This window comes from Gallus gallus, chromosome 2 (assembly GCF_016699485.2).
Source record: "Gallus gallus isolate bGalGal1 chromosome 2, bGalGal1.mat.broiler.GRCg7b, whole genome shotgun sequence".
In the NCBI taxonomy this organism is placed as follows: Eukaryota; Metazoa; Chordata; class Aves; order Galliformes; family Phasianidae; genus Gallus; species Gallus gallus.
Window position 1 is genome coordinate 106789115 of NC_052533.1, and position 16703 is coordinate 106805817.

The window sequence follows — 16703 nt, forward strand, 5'->3', positions numbered from 1 at the left end:
CTTGGTATTTAAAGTAAAAAGTTCTTAATTTTTGAAAATGTTCATGTTTTCTCAGTTACTTGTTTCAGTTAACACCTGCCTAGAAAGAGCAAATGGTACACACATTGCCTGTAAAACCAATAAATGATGTGTGTTTACTGCTGCAAGGATCTGCTGGTGTCAACATTAGTTATGTGTCTGTAGTGGCTGAAATACATAAATTTTAAAAATAGTCTTCTGGAAAAAAATAGTTTTTAATTTAAAAATGTGCATAAAGGCACACTGTCAAAGCACTTGCCAGAAATACAAGAAAAGTAAGCCTATTGAGAAGGAAATAAATTTAGCAACCTGGAGAGCATTCAACTAAGCAAGCTACATATACCATAAAACAAGAATTGTATTGTAAGAAGTAACATTTAAGGAGGGAGTCAACTTCCTAGACAGGTACACACATGTACATGTACATTCCTACTTTACACATAAATTTAAAAAAGTAGATTTAAAGCCCAGTGCTTCAGTGATTTTAACTGTTATGTTCATTTTGCCTTTTTTTTTAAATAATTTAGCAGAAGTTACTTGTCTAATCACACTGCCATACAGTTTCAGACAATCATTCTGACACTCCTACACTCTTGTTATTATGCAGATCTCTCCGTTTTGGTTACTTACTCAAGTGATTACTTAGATTTATCAATGGTGCAATCAGCAAAATAATAGCTGTACACTGTCCAACTCTGTAAGGCCAGGGAATTAACTGCAGTTTGTACCAAAGTACTCTGAACTCACACTACTGTCAAGAGGGAAGCCTGTATGGACCTGCAGGACAGTCTTAAAGGGAATCAGATGAGTAAATCAAAGACGCCAGAGCCCCATTTCTGTTTTAGGATGGAATAAAAGCACTTTATGATGCTGGGAAATATGCCACAGTGCCAGTGTGAGGCACACATGCTTCCAGAAAAGTATACACTGGACACAGATCAGCTGAGCATCCCTTCAAAGATACAAAATGCCCATGTGTTTGCAACTGAATCCCATTCTACCATCTAAAAGAAGGATGAACTCACACAGGTTCTAATTTCTGTATTATGTAAATACAGTATACGGGGAACTTATATGACTACTTTTAATGGAAACCTCTAATTTTAAGGCTAGTAAGGTTTATTCATGTAAATGTCAACAATGTCGACCTCCTGTGTAAACATGTGTATGTTTTCATGATGAGGGCTGAATATATTTGCCCAGAGAATCAGTGAAATTTTCATTCTCGTTCATGGAAGAAGAAATTAAACTCTTTAAAAATTAATTCTGGCTATGCTAACAAATCCAGAGGAACCTTTCCAACTGCTATTCAATTGAAGTTGACTCTAACTCTACTGAAACTGAATAACAATGTCTGGAGATAAGGACTGGTACTGTAATTAATGTTCAGGAATTGCAAACAGAAAGTAAATCTCTATGCCAGCTTTCCTACAGATTGTTTGACTTTGCAGAAGTATGCTCATACCTATATTTCTAATCATCAGGCAATGGTGGAATATGCTTGCCTCACAGGAGTGATCCAATGCTAAGCTGATTTATTCTTATTAATGCTTCCAGAATCATGTGTGCTACATAAATGCAAAGAATTAAGATATAGGAAACCCTGTCAATTAAAATATCTGTTAAGGTATATATTTCTCATTCCTGATCCAGAAAGTTATTATGCACACAATTATCTTACTAGAAATAGTATATCCTAAAAATTAAAGTAACAGTATGAATTATACGTGTTAAATGACACGTCTAAAAAGTAACACTGCAGCATTGTATAAAGGTCAAGGAACATAATTCTTCACTAGGAAAAGACAACAAAAGGTTCATCGAAACTCCACTGACACTGCCTATCTCTTACAGGCAAAACAGTTGAAGTAAAGATAACAAGTGCCTCACAATTAAATGGTAGATTCATAGAGCCTAAATTCATTTTTTAAAAATTTGTTATTTGAGATATACAGACTTAGATATAAGCTATAGAAAATCTAGTCATTAGAATAAGTTATTAGAAAGTTAGCATTAAACGGGGTTTTAAAATCAAATAGGAAAAGAGTAAAATCAAAGCAGCATACTTCCTACCAATTTCATACAGGGAAAAAGAAAGAAAGAAAAAATAAGGAAGATAAAAGGTGATCTCAACACTTCAACATAGTTTAGAGATATTCTTAAGAATTACTTACCTCTTATACTGGTGAGAATGATCTTCAATTAGCATAGCTACTGCTGCAAAAATAAATAGCCCATCGAGGGTTTTATACACCAAGCCATATATGCACGCAGGGCTTAATATCTACTAAGAACTCTGAGTTATAGACACCTAGGCCAGGTTTTCGCGAGTTTATGCCAGGGATCTAGTGATTTAAGAAGCTAAAAGCCATTTTGGCTCTTTAAGAATTCAAGGTGGAACACTGGAACAGGCTGCCCAGAAACCTGTGGAATCTCCTTCTCCAGAGATTTTCAAGACCTGATTGGACACCTTCCTGTGCAATCCACTGCAGGGAACCTGCTTTAGCAGAGGAGTTGGACTCAATGCTCTCTAGAGGTTCCCTCCAACCTCTACGATTCTGTGATACTTCTACAGACTCATGGATTTTAAGCCCAGAAGAGAATATCTGCACTGCAGAACATCATCAAGTAATATCTGAACATAAGGAAATAGTTTTAACTCTTTTCTACAAGCCAACAATCATTCCAAATAAATTGCACATTAAGTAGAACAAATACTTATGAAAAGAACAACTACCTTAAATAGAATAGTTTTATGTAGTAGTTACCTACTTTCATAGGAATAGTTGTTTACAGTCGTTGTAAAAATAGCTTATCTCAGTTCCAGCCTGTTTTAAAAAAAAATAAGTTTCAGCCACTGAGTCTTTTATAAACTTTGTCCTCTGAAATACGGTACGATCTATTAATTGGTAAGAACCAGTGAGAATATCTGTGAAGAAGGTGCCATTTTGCTTTATTTCTATTAATGCAATTTTCTCCTTGTATTGCAAGTTTTTCAACTTCTTGGTGTTATATCACTTGTTCAAATCCACTATAGTTTCCAATATCTTTTTTCAATATTACATAAATTTGTATGTACTTCCTGAAGGCAGAGTGGACATTTAATTGTATTATTATGGATAGAGGTGGATTTTAAAAAGCATCTAATGAATCACACAGAAGCATAAACTTTCTAAGAAAATCATCATTAACGGAAGAAGCATATTCCATAAGATACTGGCATCTTGTTACTCTGTTCCTCCATTTCTTGGCTGAGCCAAAAGAGTGTAGTGTCATACATGCCGCAGATTCTTCTTTTCCACTAAAATCAGCTCTTCCCTCTAAGCAAACACGGCGAGGGAAACAGGAAGTTTAAAACCTTTATTTTAATTTTTCAGTACAGTTTTTGACAGATGTTCGGTCCCACGGGGGTCCATCTGTAAAATATTTGTTAAGAGTTTGTGACTAACTATACAAAGGGAACAAAGACACATGCATTTGGGAGGGGGCAAAAACTTAAATATCACTGATTCAATTCAAAAGGCCCAAAGAATATTCATGTATCTTTTTGAGCGCTGATATGGAATTCACAGTAAAGGAGGACTGAGGACATGCCATACTGGGGCCATTCATGCTAACCACTAAGGAAATCAACTTACCTTTCCTCGCTTTTCTTGAATATTTTCTTATCCAGCCCAGGAGCTCAAGGGCAACAGGTACAGGTTGAAATTCTGAATAGTTCCTCAAAGGCTCTTCCTGATCGAGTGAGACAATTCCCAAAGGCCATGAGAAACATGAGCGGAGGAAATGCACTACATCATGAGCTATACCCAAGCACCAAATATATAATGGAGTCAGAAGCAACACACAAGATAACATTTACATTTTAATTAAAATTCTTATGAAAGACCATTACACATTCTTGTCTACTGGAGCACCTTTACACAAATGTTAGCTGTGTGGTGTTGCAGATGCCTCAGCAAGAGATGTGAAGACTTTGTATGCTCTTGATTCATCCATATGATGCCTTCAACTTCCAGTCATGGCCACTGAATAGGACTGTTCTCATCAGACAGCAGGAAAAAAAGAATATATAAACAAATATATTTACACATGTATCAAAGTGAATATATGCTTCTGTAAATGTACATGTAAATAGGAAGAGAAGAGCATGTATTTTTATCCATAAGATCAAGGGAGTAACTCATGGCAACCTTGGGATGGGAAAAATTAAGAAAATAAACTGCATAGATGCAAAGGGATGCTGAGAATGATAGTGTGACCAAAACAGCTGAAGACAACAAGCATCTGTAGGGAAAATACTTGTACTATGCCAACATCCAAGCAACAGCTGGAGTATACAGAGGTCCTGTGAGATCCAAGAAGCAGCAGGTTAGTAAAAGTTCTATGGATGTATAACGTTTCATGTTAGTTGCATAACACTTCTATGGGTGGAATGAAAACTCAACACAAGTTATAGACCCCTACCTTTGGCAGCATATTTTCATACTTCACACTTCTGTCCTTTGTCATCAGTACACAGTGAAAAGTAAACATTTGTTTACACAGTACTCAAAGCCAGTTCCCAAGATTTTTCTCTGCTTACACAAGAACACTGTTCTGTAATGTTCGTAACAACCAGTGGCTTATTTGTTACCATGTGTTTTGAAAGATTATTTGATCAATGACTTTTGATTATGTTTAATTAACATATCACGTATTTCACAGCTTGTATTGCTTACCTACATTACCATTCCCTCCCTGTCACAATAATGAATTTAGATACTGCATTTTTCTGTGTGTCTTTGGAGCATACAAAATTGGTCACTGTTAGAGCTGAAGTATAAGACAATATCTTTTGATGAAACATGGGGCAAACAAAACTTGAAGCAGACTGTTAGGGACTACTGGAGGTTGTTGGTTTTGTTTCCCTCTTCTGTAGGGAATGAAAGGGACCATTTGGGTAATTCATCTAGACAGTTATTTGTTATTGCAGAGATTGAGGCATCAGTGATATCTCCAGTATACCTCACATTTGTCCTGTATCACAATCCAGTTGCATAATTGTTGTTTCTTATAAGGCTGAAGGTTATTAACCAGAACTTCATGGATATTTTGGCTTTTGGTGAGCTGCACTGTCCTGGACTCTTACTCTATGACATAGGTTGCCATTTCAAGAGAAAGGGACACAGTAACTCAGGTGACTCCTTGCAATGCTCTTTTCTGGTAATTGATATTATTAACTACATCTATTATTTTATTTGTAAACAAAACATTTCAGCTAGGTCTTTCAAGGAGTCTTTAGAAGCAAATAGAGTAGAACAGAAGATAATTAACAGAAAAAGCCAAAGCAGCAAAAAGATGGTTAAAAAACAAGCAACAAAGATAAAGATAAAAGAGAGCAGAATAATTAAATAGTTTTAAAGGTGAATTTTACTTGTCCCTCCTTCCTTCCTCTCTTAAAAATTAACCTATTCACTTCCCTCATATCACCTTGAAAATCCAGTTACCTGAATAGGTGAGGATCTGAAATAAGCATTCAGTGTTCTATTGTGACTGATTATTCCCAGCTGTAGAGGCAAAATGGAAAACACACAAAAGCACAGTATGTTTGTAGGTGTGTCAAACATATGCAGTAAGACATTTGACTACAGGCATTCATTCAACAAAAAACAAGACTAGAAAGGGACATGTCTGTAAGAACTAATAAAAAATATATTTATTTTAAAACCTCAGCAACACATTGGAATAAAAGTCATTAAAGAAAATAAAAAGGAACAAAAAAGCACTGTAATTTCTTTTTTCAGCAGCAGAGTTGGTATATAGAAAATTATTTGATATCATAAGAAAAAAATTAGGATAGAGTTTCAGGATTATCAATTTCTTAAATAACAATATAGTTTTGGAGGAATATCATGTGTAGAATGTGGCCAATTATCAAGCCATTCATCACAGATCCATTTTGAGGATTAGTGCTTCAACCTCTGTCATCTGAAAAATAAAAAAATGACAGTTCATCAACTGTAAATAATATTAAGACTAAATGCAGTTGCAGCGAGTAGCAATTATTGCTACCTCATTATGTCTTACTCAAATTCTGATCAAATAGTATTTAATCTTCCAAGAGGAAGATTTGCTCTCTATCTTCCTCTGGCTGGTAGAGGAGTTGTGATAATGGAAGGAGAAGAAAAAGCTGCTGTGAACATTTGACCCATCAGAACTTCAACATAAATTCAGTTTCCTTCCTAATGAAAAAAAAAAACACTGTCACAAAAGCAAGGGTTAGGGACTAAAGGTATTAGTTACTGTAACAAGACCCAGTCCTAAAGGTATCTGTCAGGAACAAACTGAAGTGGAAGTCAACAGGAATCTTCCTGAAAGATACACAGTTGTTCCCAGGTTATTGAGTTAAAAAAATTCTTGGCTGTACAAAGGGACAAATGTAGTAATTTCATACACCTTACCTCATTGATTGCTGCTGCCCTTGATAGCTTTTTCACTTGACTGAACAGATGTCCAGTCACTAAAAACAAGGTGGTCAAAATCCTGCATCCCCTCCAGGCACAACTGCTTCTGTTCCAGCGTGAGGGACCAGTGGCTCCAAAGGTGGGTGTGAATGAAGACAGACAGCTGGATCTATGAGTAACATACATGCAATCTGGAATCAACAGCACAACTGTCTGCTACTTGACCAGTGTGCATTCGTTCCTTTAAAAAAAATCTGAGAAAATTTATAAAAGGTCACATTAAAAAATATTCTCTTCCATGCCAGTTATACACTAGCTGGGATTTCATATGCATACAGAGCCAGATTGTATTCTCTGTTACAAATATGTAAATCTGAAGTAACATCATCAACTTCAGCTTAACTGTTCTGGATTTGCATTACTGTAATGAATTCCCTGCAGGGTACCAATTTCATTTTCAAGGGTTTTCACGGAACGTGAAGACTAGCTACTAAATGTATTTCCAATAAGAGGAATTAGGCATGGAACTGATGTTAGCATAAACAAAGGGCTTTGATGAATGTGACTGCTAGAGAATCCAAGAGCATTCATATTTCCTGACAAATAATGCACTAATTTTTGCATGCACCTGTAGTTATTTCTCATTATAACATCATTCTCTTCTGCCATTTATTATGAGTAACCCCCAAATTCAGAAGATTTAAGTCTGGAAAAGACATCAGCTTATAAATTTAACTTATTTTTTTAAGGGAAAGGATCCTTAACATAATATCAAATTTTCAGTACCAGAAAGCTTCTCAGTGACCTATAACAATTACCTTATCAAAGAGCAGAGAAAAAAAAAAAGAAGAAGAAGAAAAAAAAAGAACTTTTTTCTTCCTTGCAGCTTTCTCCTAACAATAAAGTTACTTCCAAACTAACATATAAAGGTCTTTGTCTTTACAATGAGATCAACCTACACAAACCCTATGTATGAAGTAGGAATTGATAGAGAAAGAGAAAACAGGTTACTCTGTCTTATTCTTGTGTAAATGAGTGGGTAGAAAAAAAGAAGACCATAAAACTCCTTGCATTCAATTTTTGTTCTCCATGTATGGATGAAAAGGAATCTGTCTCTTTCTATTGCAGTGCATCTCCAAAGCAGCTGTAGAAAACACTGGTGTCTGCTACATTTGCACACACCTAAGAATACAAGAGAAAGAACAAGGTGCATTGTTCAGCAGAATATTTTTGCCTGCTTTTGCACACCAAAGATGCAAGCCAAAAGATGTTGTAGCCTTGCACCACCTATACTTGATGGCAGGAAGGGTGGATTTCACATTCAGTTCACTTCGGTTATCATTTCTTTGTTTGAGTTTCAGTACAAACTACTTCCTGAGACTTGATGAAAAGCCACAATCAATCAGACAACAATTAAGGCACAGCTGGAAGAAGTTACCACCCTTTTCTTGGTGCTATGTCTGGAACAGTGAAAGCAGGCTGGAACCTTGTAGGGCTACAGGCTAACGTGGGCTGATGTCTTGCTGCTTCACAGGATGTGTATCATGATGGGTTTGCATTCTGTCCCGCTCTTTTGTTGTTGTGTGCTCAAAATCTGTTTTAGTACCAAGCATTGTAACAAGTCCTGCCTACACCTCTCATCAGACTTTGCTTCCCTCTTCATAGGGTAGTCATTACAATAGAAAACAGAATTTCACTCTGAGTCTTCCATGGACTTGATGCTTAATCCATAAAACAAAGCTATCAAACACCTGGTATGCAAACTCTGAAGAGACATTAACAAAACAGCAGTCAGTAAAATATGCCACTGCTTTAACACTTTCTATCTGACTACAGAATTGAGGGAAAATAAAACAACTGAAAACAATACAAAGGAATCCAGTTTCCTCTTCTTACAGACACAGTGAGATCCAACTTCAAGCAAGAGAAATGAGCAAGACGTTCTGCGAAGAGGATGACTTGTTAAAGTTTTTTCTCAAACCTCAACTAACTCCTAATCCATATTCATAATCTGTAAGCTGAGCACTTGGCAGCACGAACTTAAAGGGAGGGAGGAAGGGAAGAAGGAAGGCAAAGGAAGGAAGGAGGGAGGAAGGAAAAGAGGAAAAAGGTAAATAGTGTATCCAACACTATTCTTCAACGCACCAAACTCTTACAGTTTTCATTTTACCCCTCCCTTCAAGTACATGCACGCTTGTTTCACATCTCATCATGATTTTTTTTTTTTTAAATAAATTACATCCTAAGTAACTCAGTAAACCACTAGTGATCTGTTCAAGTCCACTGTAACTGCTGAGGACACCAGTTGCTTTGAAAAAAAAAAAAAAAAAAAGTTGTGTGATCCCTTAAATTCTGAGCATTTCTTAAGGCAAACCTGGAAACAAACATACAGGCAGAGGGAAACCAGTGACTCCATGTGCCTCAGATACCCAACATCACATTTGATGCCATTTATAGGACATTAGCAATGACAATTCATATCATACTGATGTAACTGCCTTAAAAAAGGAGGGAGAGAATGAGTAAGAAACACACTGAAACTCTACCATATTCTTCAGAGATGTAATCTAACTGTGGCTACATTCACATGCACTTCTGGAAACCAGCTGGAATAATGTACCAACAGATTCACCTGTTTTATCTGTATATTTGTGTTGTTTTTTTTTTTTTTCAGATCAGACTACTGTACTTCTGTATCTTTCCTTCAATAATGCTTAACCCCAACGAAACAGATGTTACAAGAAGCTGCAAGTGGACTACCTACTGAAGATGACTGAAGTTTTACCTACAGAAGCATGCAGAAAGTTCAAATGACTTCACATCTCATGTATGCTTTGGCTTTCAGAACTTCTGCAAGCTTACAGTCTTTAAAACCTTCTTAGACTGGGATCTTTCTGGACAGCCTGCTAGGATAACCTGCAACACTCTAAGTGCATCCACTACAATACCAGCTTGAAGTTGCAGTAGCTGAGGACAAACAGCCCCAGGTGGTGGTCTATGATAAAAATCCTTTACATTATGTTGGAAAAAAAAAGTCTGTGAATCACTTGAAAAGTCTAGCATTAAAGGAGTTATAGAAAGAAAGGACTTCCTTTTAGAAACTGTAAAAGCTCTGAAGTGTTGTGAGCCACTGTAACTATAATGCTTGCTACATTAGAATGAAGTATAATAATTAAAGGTCACTGTGTGCAGCAATTGTTATTTATTGTTCTCTCCTTTAAAATTGCTTTTCTTTTCAGACTTAGAGAAAAATTAATAATCTTCTGCACTTCTCCATGCAGCCAGTTACACACTCAAGCTAATTATAGATCATATTAATTTGGCCTGCCGTATATGCGGAGAGCCTGGAGGTGTCCAAATTTTCTGTCACAAATTTTGTCTGGCATAAAAAAATAGAAGACATTAGCCAACTGTCCACAATTAGTAGGTATCTGGACAAAGTGGACACATGGTGTGTGTTGTTACCTCACTTCAATGCATCTACTAGGCATTCACGATCAGTAGCACCTATTTCTACCTGGGAAATCCCAGAACAGAAGTTTTTCACATGATGAGTGTCCTTTGCAGTATACATATGATGTATAATATTATAAAATTATTATAATCCATGTAGGGTATATAGGACAACATTAGTATGGTTGGTTAGCTCAAAAGACTCTTTTCCCATACTATATTAGTGTAACCTGATGCAGAAGGAAGGAAATCATTTAAAAGGTGTGGGTTTGCTGTATTTTATGAAATAAATAATGTGGAAGAGATAATGTTATATAATGAGTTTTCAAAATACAGTATATACTGTAGGAAAAAGCAGTAACACAAGAATCAGAAATCAAAAATCTCATTGCTATGGAGGCTCCACCATGGTCAAACACAGCACTCTCACACATAATGATCTGAAATAATTTATAAATGCACTTAAATGTTTAAATTCAAAGAACTGCATTTGCAGAACATTTAAAGATGAGTACTTTTATAAGTTTTCCATAATACAGATTCGGTCCTGTTATGTATATATTGTATATATACACGTATATATGTATATATTTTTGCATCTAGACAAAGTTCCACTGATTTCCGTAGAACCTTAAATGACTGTAGGAAGTTCTACTGATGTGAGCATCTGGTTCTTACTGGAGGATCACTTTCCTAATATCAGCTTAATAAAACTATATATTTGAAGCATACATATATATATATATATATACACCAAAGTATACGTGCATACTTACATATATATATCTAATGCTACTGAAACACGTTTCTTTTATTAAAAAAATTTCAGTGAATGGCAAACATTTTGGACCACATTTTAAGGTTAAGTTGCAATTTCCAAAACTCTCCATAGCAAACAGAATGTGCTCTTTCCACACAGAAGTTACCACACGTTTGCTGCTTGAAACTGAGAATCCAATGAGAAATTTTAGGCTGTCCTCTGAAATGTAATTCTTGTTTAGGGAGTGTTGTCAACATCAGTTTTTAAAGACTAAATAGACTGATTAGTGTTCTTTCAATAATGTGTTCTGCTAGTTTACAAATTTCAATTGAAATTTGTTCATCTGGTTATCTGATCTCCAATTATGCATCAGTCTTTTCAGACAAACTTGATTCCCAAAAAACCTACGTTTCTTACTTATCACTCATTATTTTGTCTATGAGCATGGATTTTAGGAAAAATGTTAATTGTCCCTTTTTGACATCCAGTAATCTCTCATTCTTTCAGAACGAGGCCTCTGTCTAGCAAACTTTCTACAGAGCGTAAACATATAACTGCTTAAAATGGGTGGATATTCTAAAAATCGGAATCCAACAAAAAAGTGAGCATTTTCATTAAACATTTGCCTATTACCTGCCAGATATGTGAAGAAAATATGACAGAAACACTATCATTTTTTTTCTCCAAATGCTTCCTGTGATCATATATCCACAGCGTGTACACAATTATCAATCAGAATTCTGTTGTCAAGTAGTGGAGCTCACCATTACATGTGAAGAAAATGTTCTTGAAAATAGCGTTGTACAACCAAATACCTCCAATATAGTTTAAGAAAACTGCTGGTTTCCAAGAAAAAAATAAATTCACATAAGAAGTCTGTGATTTGGTGGAGAAGATATAATGTATTGAAACTTTCAACTAAAGACAAGTAACCTTTTGGTTTTTATTCTGGCTATATTCAGTTTTGACGTGACAGTGTAAGCTATCTTTAAACCCAGAGACAGATCCAAATGAATGCAAGTTGACCAGAGAAACTGTGGCTTCGAGTTAGTTAAAACCTATGATGAAGTATCCAAAAGGTGATTCAGGTAGAGGAGGTAAGAAACATATCAGCCATCAGATCTTCTCGGCTCCATTCCTTTGCCTGTGGGTTTCACATAGATTTGGCCATCTCCAGCAAGCAACATCTTCTGGAGGCTGAACAGGCCATTGAAAAGGGATGAAGCATAACATATTACTTCCTGCAATGCTAGCCCAATGATTTAAAATACATTTTCCTGTATTAAGAAACCACATTTTTTTATCACTAATGTTTCATGTAACTTTTTTCTTGATCAGGTGTAAGGCTTGTAGGACATTCTCTGACTCTTTAGTATGTAAGATACCGAACAAGGTAAAACAATAGTAATGATTTATAAAAGTGAACGTGTACGTGAATGAAACACTGAGGTGTTGTATAGCCCATTTTGTTCTAACATATTGATGATTCTTGTTACTTCTAAAAACGTTCTGTAACTACTTTTACATTTAAAAGTTAAGAATTGAATTCATCTGTAAAATAAGAATGTGGCCATAAAAACAATTTTATTCTACAGTTAGCTTACAAACCTCTGACTTTTTTTCATTCCAGGAGTACGCTCTTCCTGAAGTCTTCACTCCATATTTAATAATTTTTACTGCACACTTAATCAATCATATATTTAAATGAACTGTAACCATCAACACGAGTTTTGCTAGGACAAAAAGGGGAGGCAAATTTGCATATTGTTAGCAGTATGGAGTGGGTAGGATGACAGTGAGTGATGAAAGAGTATAGCAGTGTGGGGGATGATTCAGACCTCTTAAAATTTGTAAAGTAACAAAGAATGAGTTGTCTTTGGTTGTCATCTCAACTCATTACAAACAGATTTTTAACACTTTCTGATAACTTTTTTTCTTTGCATCTGAGTTGAAACAGAATAAAATTGAAAAGAAAATAATATTAGGTTATATTTTCGTCTTAGCTGTGAATGAGTTCCACATTAAGATTTCTCCCTTCCTTCACCAAGCTTATTTGTGTACAAGAGTAACGGCAAAAGCAGTAATATCCCTCAGGCAAAAGAGCCTGTGTGTCTATCAATGTTTGGGTGACTGGCTTAGAGAAGGTTCATTGGAACAACGTGCCCTGGAGCAAATGAAAATACCATTCATATATGCCAATTTAAAACTCACTGTGCAGTAGTCAAAGTACTGAATAAATCCAGCACTGGAGTGCATACACACTTCCAGACTTGAGTTATTCAGAACATTTTCAATAAACTAGAATTTGTAGAAGCAAATGCATTCCATGCTGATAAATAAGTTTTCATGAAGATTTGGTGGAGAAAGTTTGGGTATACATGATTTGCTAAACAGGACTGGCCAGGAAGGAGAACTACTAACAGTCTCCTTTTTTGTCTCCCTTTTTCTTACCCGTCAAAACCAGACACTTGAATTAACATTTCAAGTTTTTATTTTTACTCCACAGGCAATGATGACAGGAGTTAAAACTTTTGTGAAAATAACTGCTCTTCTCCAGGCATCAGTCATGTACAGTCCTGTTATGGATTGCCTAAAAATGTGATTTTTCACGTCACTCATATTTCAAAGCTCTGCAAAAGACAAGGGAGTTCAAAGTATACCTGTGTTGTCAGGTTTGTTTTTTTTTTTGGTTGTTTTTGTTTTTTGTTTGTTTGTTTGTTTTGTTGTTGTTGTTGTTGTTTTTGTAGTCTGCTACTGAGAGCTAGTGACCAGCGTTAGTAGTATTTGAATCCAGTACTAACATTTTATTATTGCTGCTGTAAAAGAGGTAATCCAGTTGGGAGTTATCAGATAAAAAAACCCAAGAACTTGTTGACAATAGAGCAGAACAACAGATAATTCCTATGATACAAGCCATTTCTTCGCCCTCCCTACATTTGTCATGCCCTCATGACAAATATCTATCAAGCTATCTATATAGTCTATAGAATCTGCCTTTATTCACCATATAGCCACTCTTGGTCCTCCTTACCCACCTAACAGCAGCTACAAAGAAAAGCCCTCAGGGCATTACAGCTTCTTAAAACAAACCTGTCAGTTTTAATTCGGGTTAGGTGCTCGCATAACACAAACAATCAGGAAGGAACCCAATCAGTTCCTTTCAGATGCTGATAGTTCACACGTACTAATTTGTTTGGGCGTACACACTTAAAATTTATACGGATTCATTCTATAGATACATAACACACGTAATGAGATGGTCATCTATAAATATACGTATATAGATGTGTATCCCAGCATATATACATATGTTTATTTATTAAATAACATATTATAATATGTATTTTCAAATGGATAATGTAAACAGTTCTCAATAAATGAACTGATAAAATTCATGTCTGATGGAGAACTGCACAGATTTTTGTTGAAGTGTGAACACACTATCTATGCCTATAAGTAGACGTGTACACCCATATACACTTGCATACACTTCATGTATGTATGCATCGTATCTGTGTAACAGAGCATACAAATCCGCATATAGCATGTGAGTAATGATGTGACAAACATTAGACACATTGCATAAGTGCTTATCTGGGAATAACCTTTGGTTTGGCCTCTCAAAGCGTTTCCTTTTCTAATCTACACACTTCATATCTGGAGCACGTGGAAGCATCTTACCTTGCTTCCATTTTCTCTTGCCTCCCGTTCCATCTTGAGATCAGAAATTAGGAGAGTCTTGTATTTGTTCTTTCCATTACTGCTGTGATCATCTAGTCTGTATTCTGAAGTCAGCTGAGCAGAGAGGGGACTGTCACTCAGGTTCAGAGGCTGCTCATCCTGCTCCAGATTTGTTTTGCCATTACTGTTGGTTTCTGCCATCTCCCTGCAGTGTGTTCCCCCTGAAGCATTGGAACTGTGTCCCACGGTCTCATTGCCATTAAAACTCTCTGCGGCTGAATCATCTATTAAAAAATATATATTTTCAGTCATATGCCACATCATCATCTTTGTCCAGTTCAAACATAATTTATATCTTCACAATGTTTTTCAAAATAGAGTTAAAAAGATTTATGTTACTTAATCCCGGTACATTTCTGCAAAATGTGTGTGCACACCCCTCCACTTTTTCAAATAAAAACATTGTGTAAATCAACAAAATATTGCTAAGCTAAGGGAAATGATCTGGGCTGACACCTTAGTGTCACTGTGTACACAAAAGCTAACCATCACACTGGATTTTTAGGGACAAAGTGACAAAATCTGTCTTAAACCATCTGTCTGTCCATATGTCTATGGATCTACTTATTCATATATCATGTTCATTGCTGCAGTCTTGCATGTTTCTGAAGTTAACAGAGATGCACATGGTATTGATAGAGAATGTAGTTCTCAGGTTTTAAGGGTGCAGAGCAGCATATGTCATGTCCATAAACATCCTCTTACACAGATACAATGTAAATATATCCAATATATTCGCTGCTGGCAATAGAGATTATATCGGGAAAGTCGACTCCAAACGCAAAGAGCTCCTCTTCATTTTGTTCATGTGCTCATCTGTTTTGCTCATTCATTGTGTTACAATACATTTTAAAATACCACTTAATAAATGATTAAATTATCAATCTGGAAGTTACATCTGGAGACTCGGGATGTGGTGGTGTTGGCCCCTAGATTTTACAGCTGGAAAGTCTGGTTAACATACATTTTGACGTGCTTCTGGGTTTGTATATCCCATGTTTGTCAGCACTGGGATTTGCCACCTGTTCTACTTTCTCAGCCACTCTTCAATCCTAAGCAGTCCTTTGGCTATCTAGTAAAACAATTTATCCTTCAGTGGATGAATTTAGACCTCAATTTGTTTACTTGCTCTCCCAAGCACCTTACAGCAATTTACGTGGTTTAGCTCATGGTGCAAAGCCCAGCTCAGGGTCCTACAAGTCTATGTTTATCACAGGCAGTGAAGCTGGAATCAAAACTGAGGAGTTAGCCACTGGGAATTCACACAGATTGAAACTGAAGACATGAGATGAAATGGACCTTTATATGACACCTGCTATCAGGCCTTTCTAATCATTTTTCATTGAAAAGAAACGAACGTGTTCATATACACATGGTATTTAAAGACACCACAACACAGTAAAAAACAAGTATTCTGACCCTCAGGTTAAAATTTAAAAGTGAAGAAAATGCCATATAAATGGGTAATGATCTAATTCAGCTAAGTACTTAAAGAGCCACAGGCAAGACATCATACATCAGTGTTTTGCTTGCTGCACGCATCCAACACCACTATGTCAAAGTATATAAGACTTGGCCCCCATTATGAAGATTTTTTGGTTTCTAAACCTGTAAAAAATTCTATTTTCATGAAAATACATAATAAAAATCACATTCTAAATGCTTTTACTTAAGGAGCAGATTTGACTTTTACAAAATGCTTTATATTTTATAGCTGCAATGAAAAAAAAACAAGCAAGATATGTTTCAGTTTATAACATTTTTTACATTACCTCTCTCGTAAATACAAATGTATGTACACTAAAAGATATATGCTGTTCCCAGAATCAGATTTATAAATACATGCAACTTGCATGCTAGACATCATCTCAGTGTGACATTCTTATTTAAAAACCTGGGGCTAATTGAAGATTGAAGTGACATAATTTTGAGGTCAACACAGTGTATCCCTAATAAACCTCGTACCACGCCTTGTGACTTATGACTTACAGGACCTTAACAATAACACATTAATAATAGTAATAATAATAATTTTAAAAGATTAAAATTCTAAATAAAGTTTCATAAATAAATACACAGTTGTATAATTCAGAACTAGAAAATGGTATTTGAAAAGGGAGATTTTTTTTTTTTTTAAAGAAAAAAAGCTATATTTTCTACTCACTTTAAAAGCTCTGAAATATCAAAAAGAAATCCAGTTTAATTAAAAGCTAAATACTTTTGCTACGGCTGATTTGTATTTAGGACTCTTATTAGGTGATTGCCTTCTTGATTATCGGTTTAAC

The 16703-nt window shown here is 35.7% G+C and overlaps 1 protein-coding gene across 5 annotated transcripts in view; it reads right to left on the reverse strand.

Annotated features, from left to right (window-relative positions):
- The window catches only part of NOL4L (nucleolar protein 4 like), a 188479-nt gene that overhangs the window by 65785 nt on the left and 105991 nt on the right, over window positions 1-16703 (reverse strand). For all 5 annotated transcript variants that reach the window (XM_015282617.4, XM_015282618.4, XM_015282616.4 and 2 more), the window contains one exon: window positions 14359-14642. In XM_015282617.4, the coding sequence (XP_015138103.2) occupies window positions 14359-14642 (284 nt within the window). The remainder of the gene's footprint in view (window positions 1-14358; window positions 14643-16703) is intronic.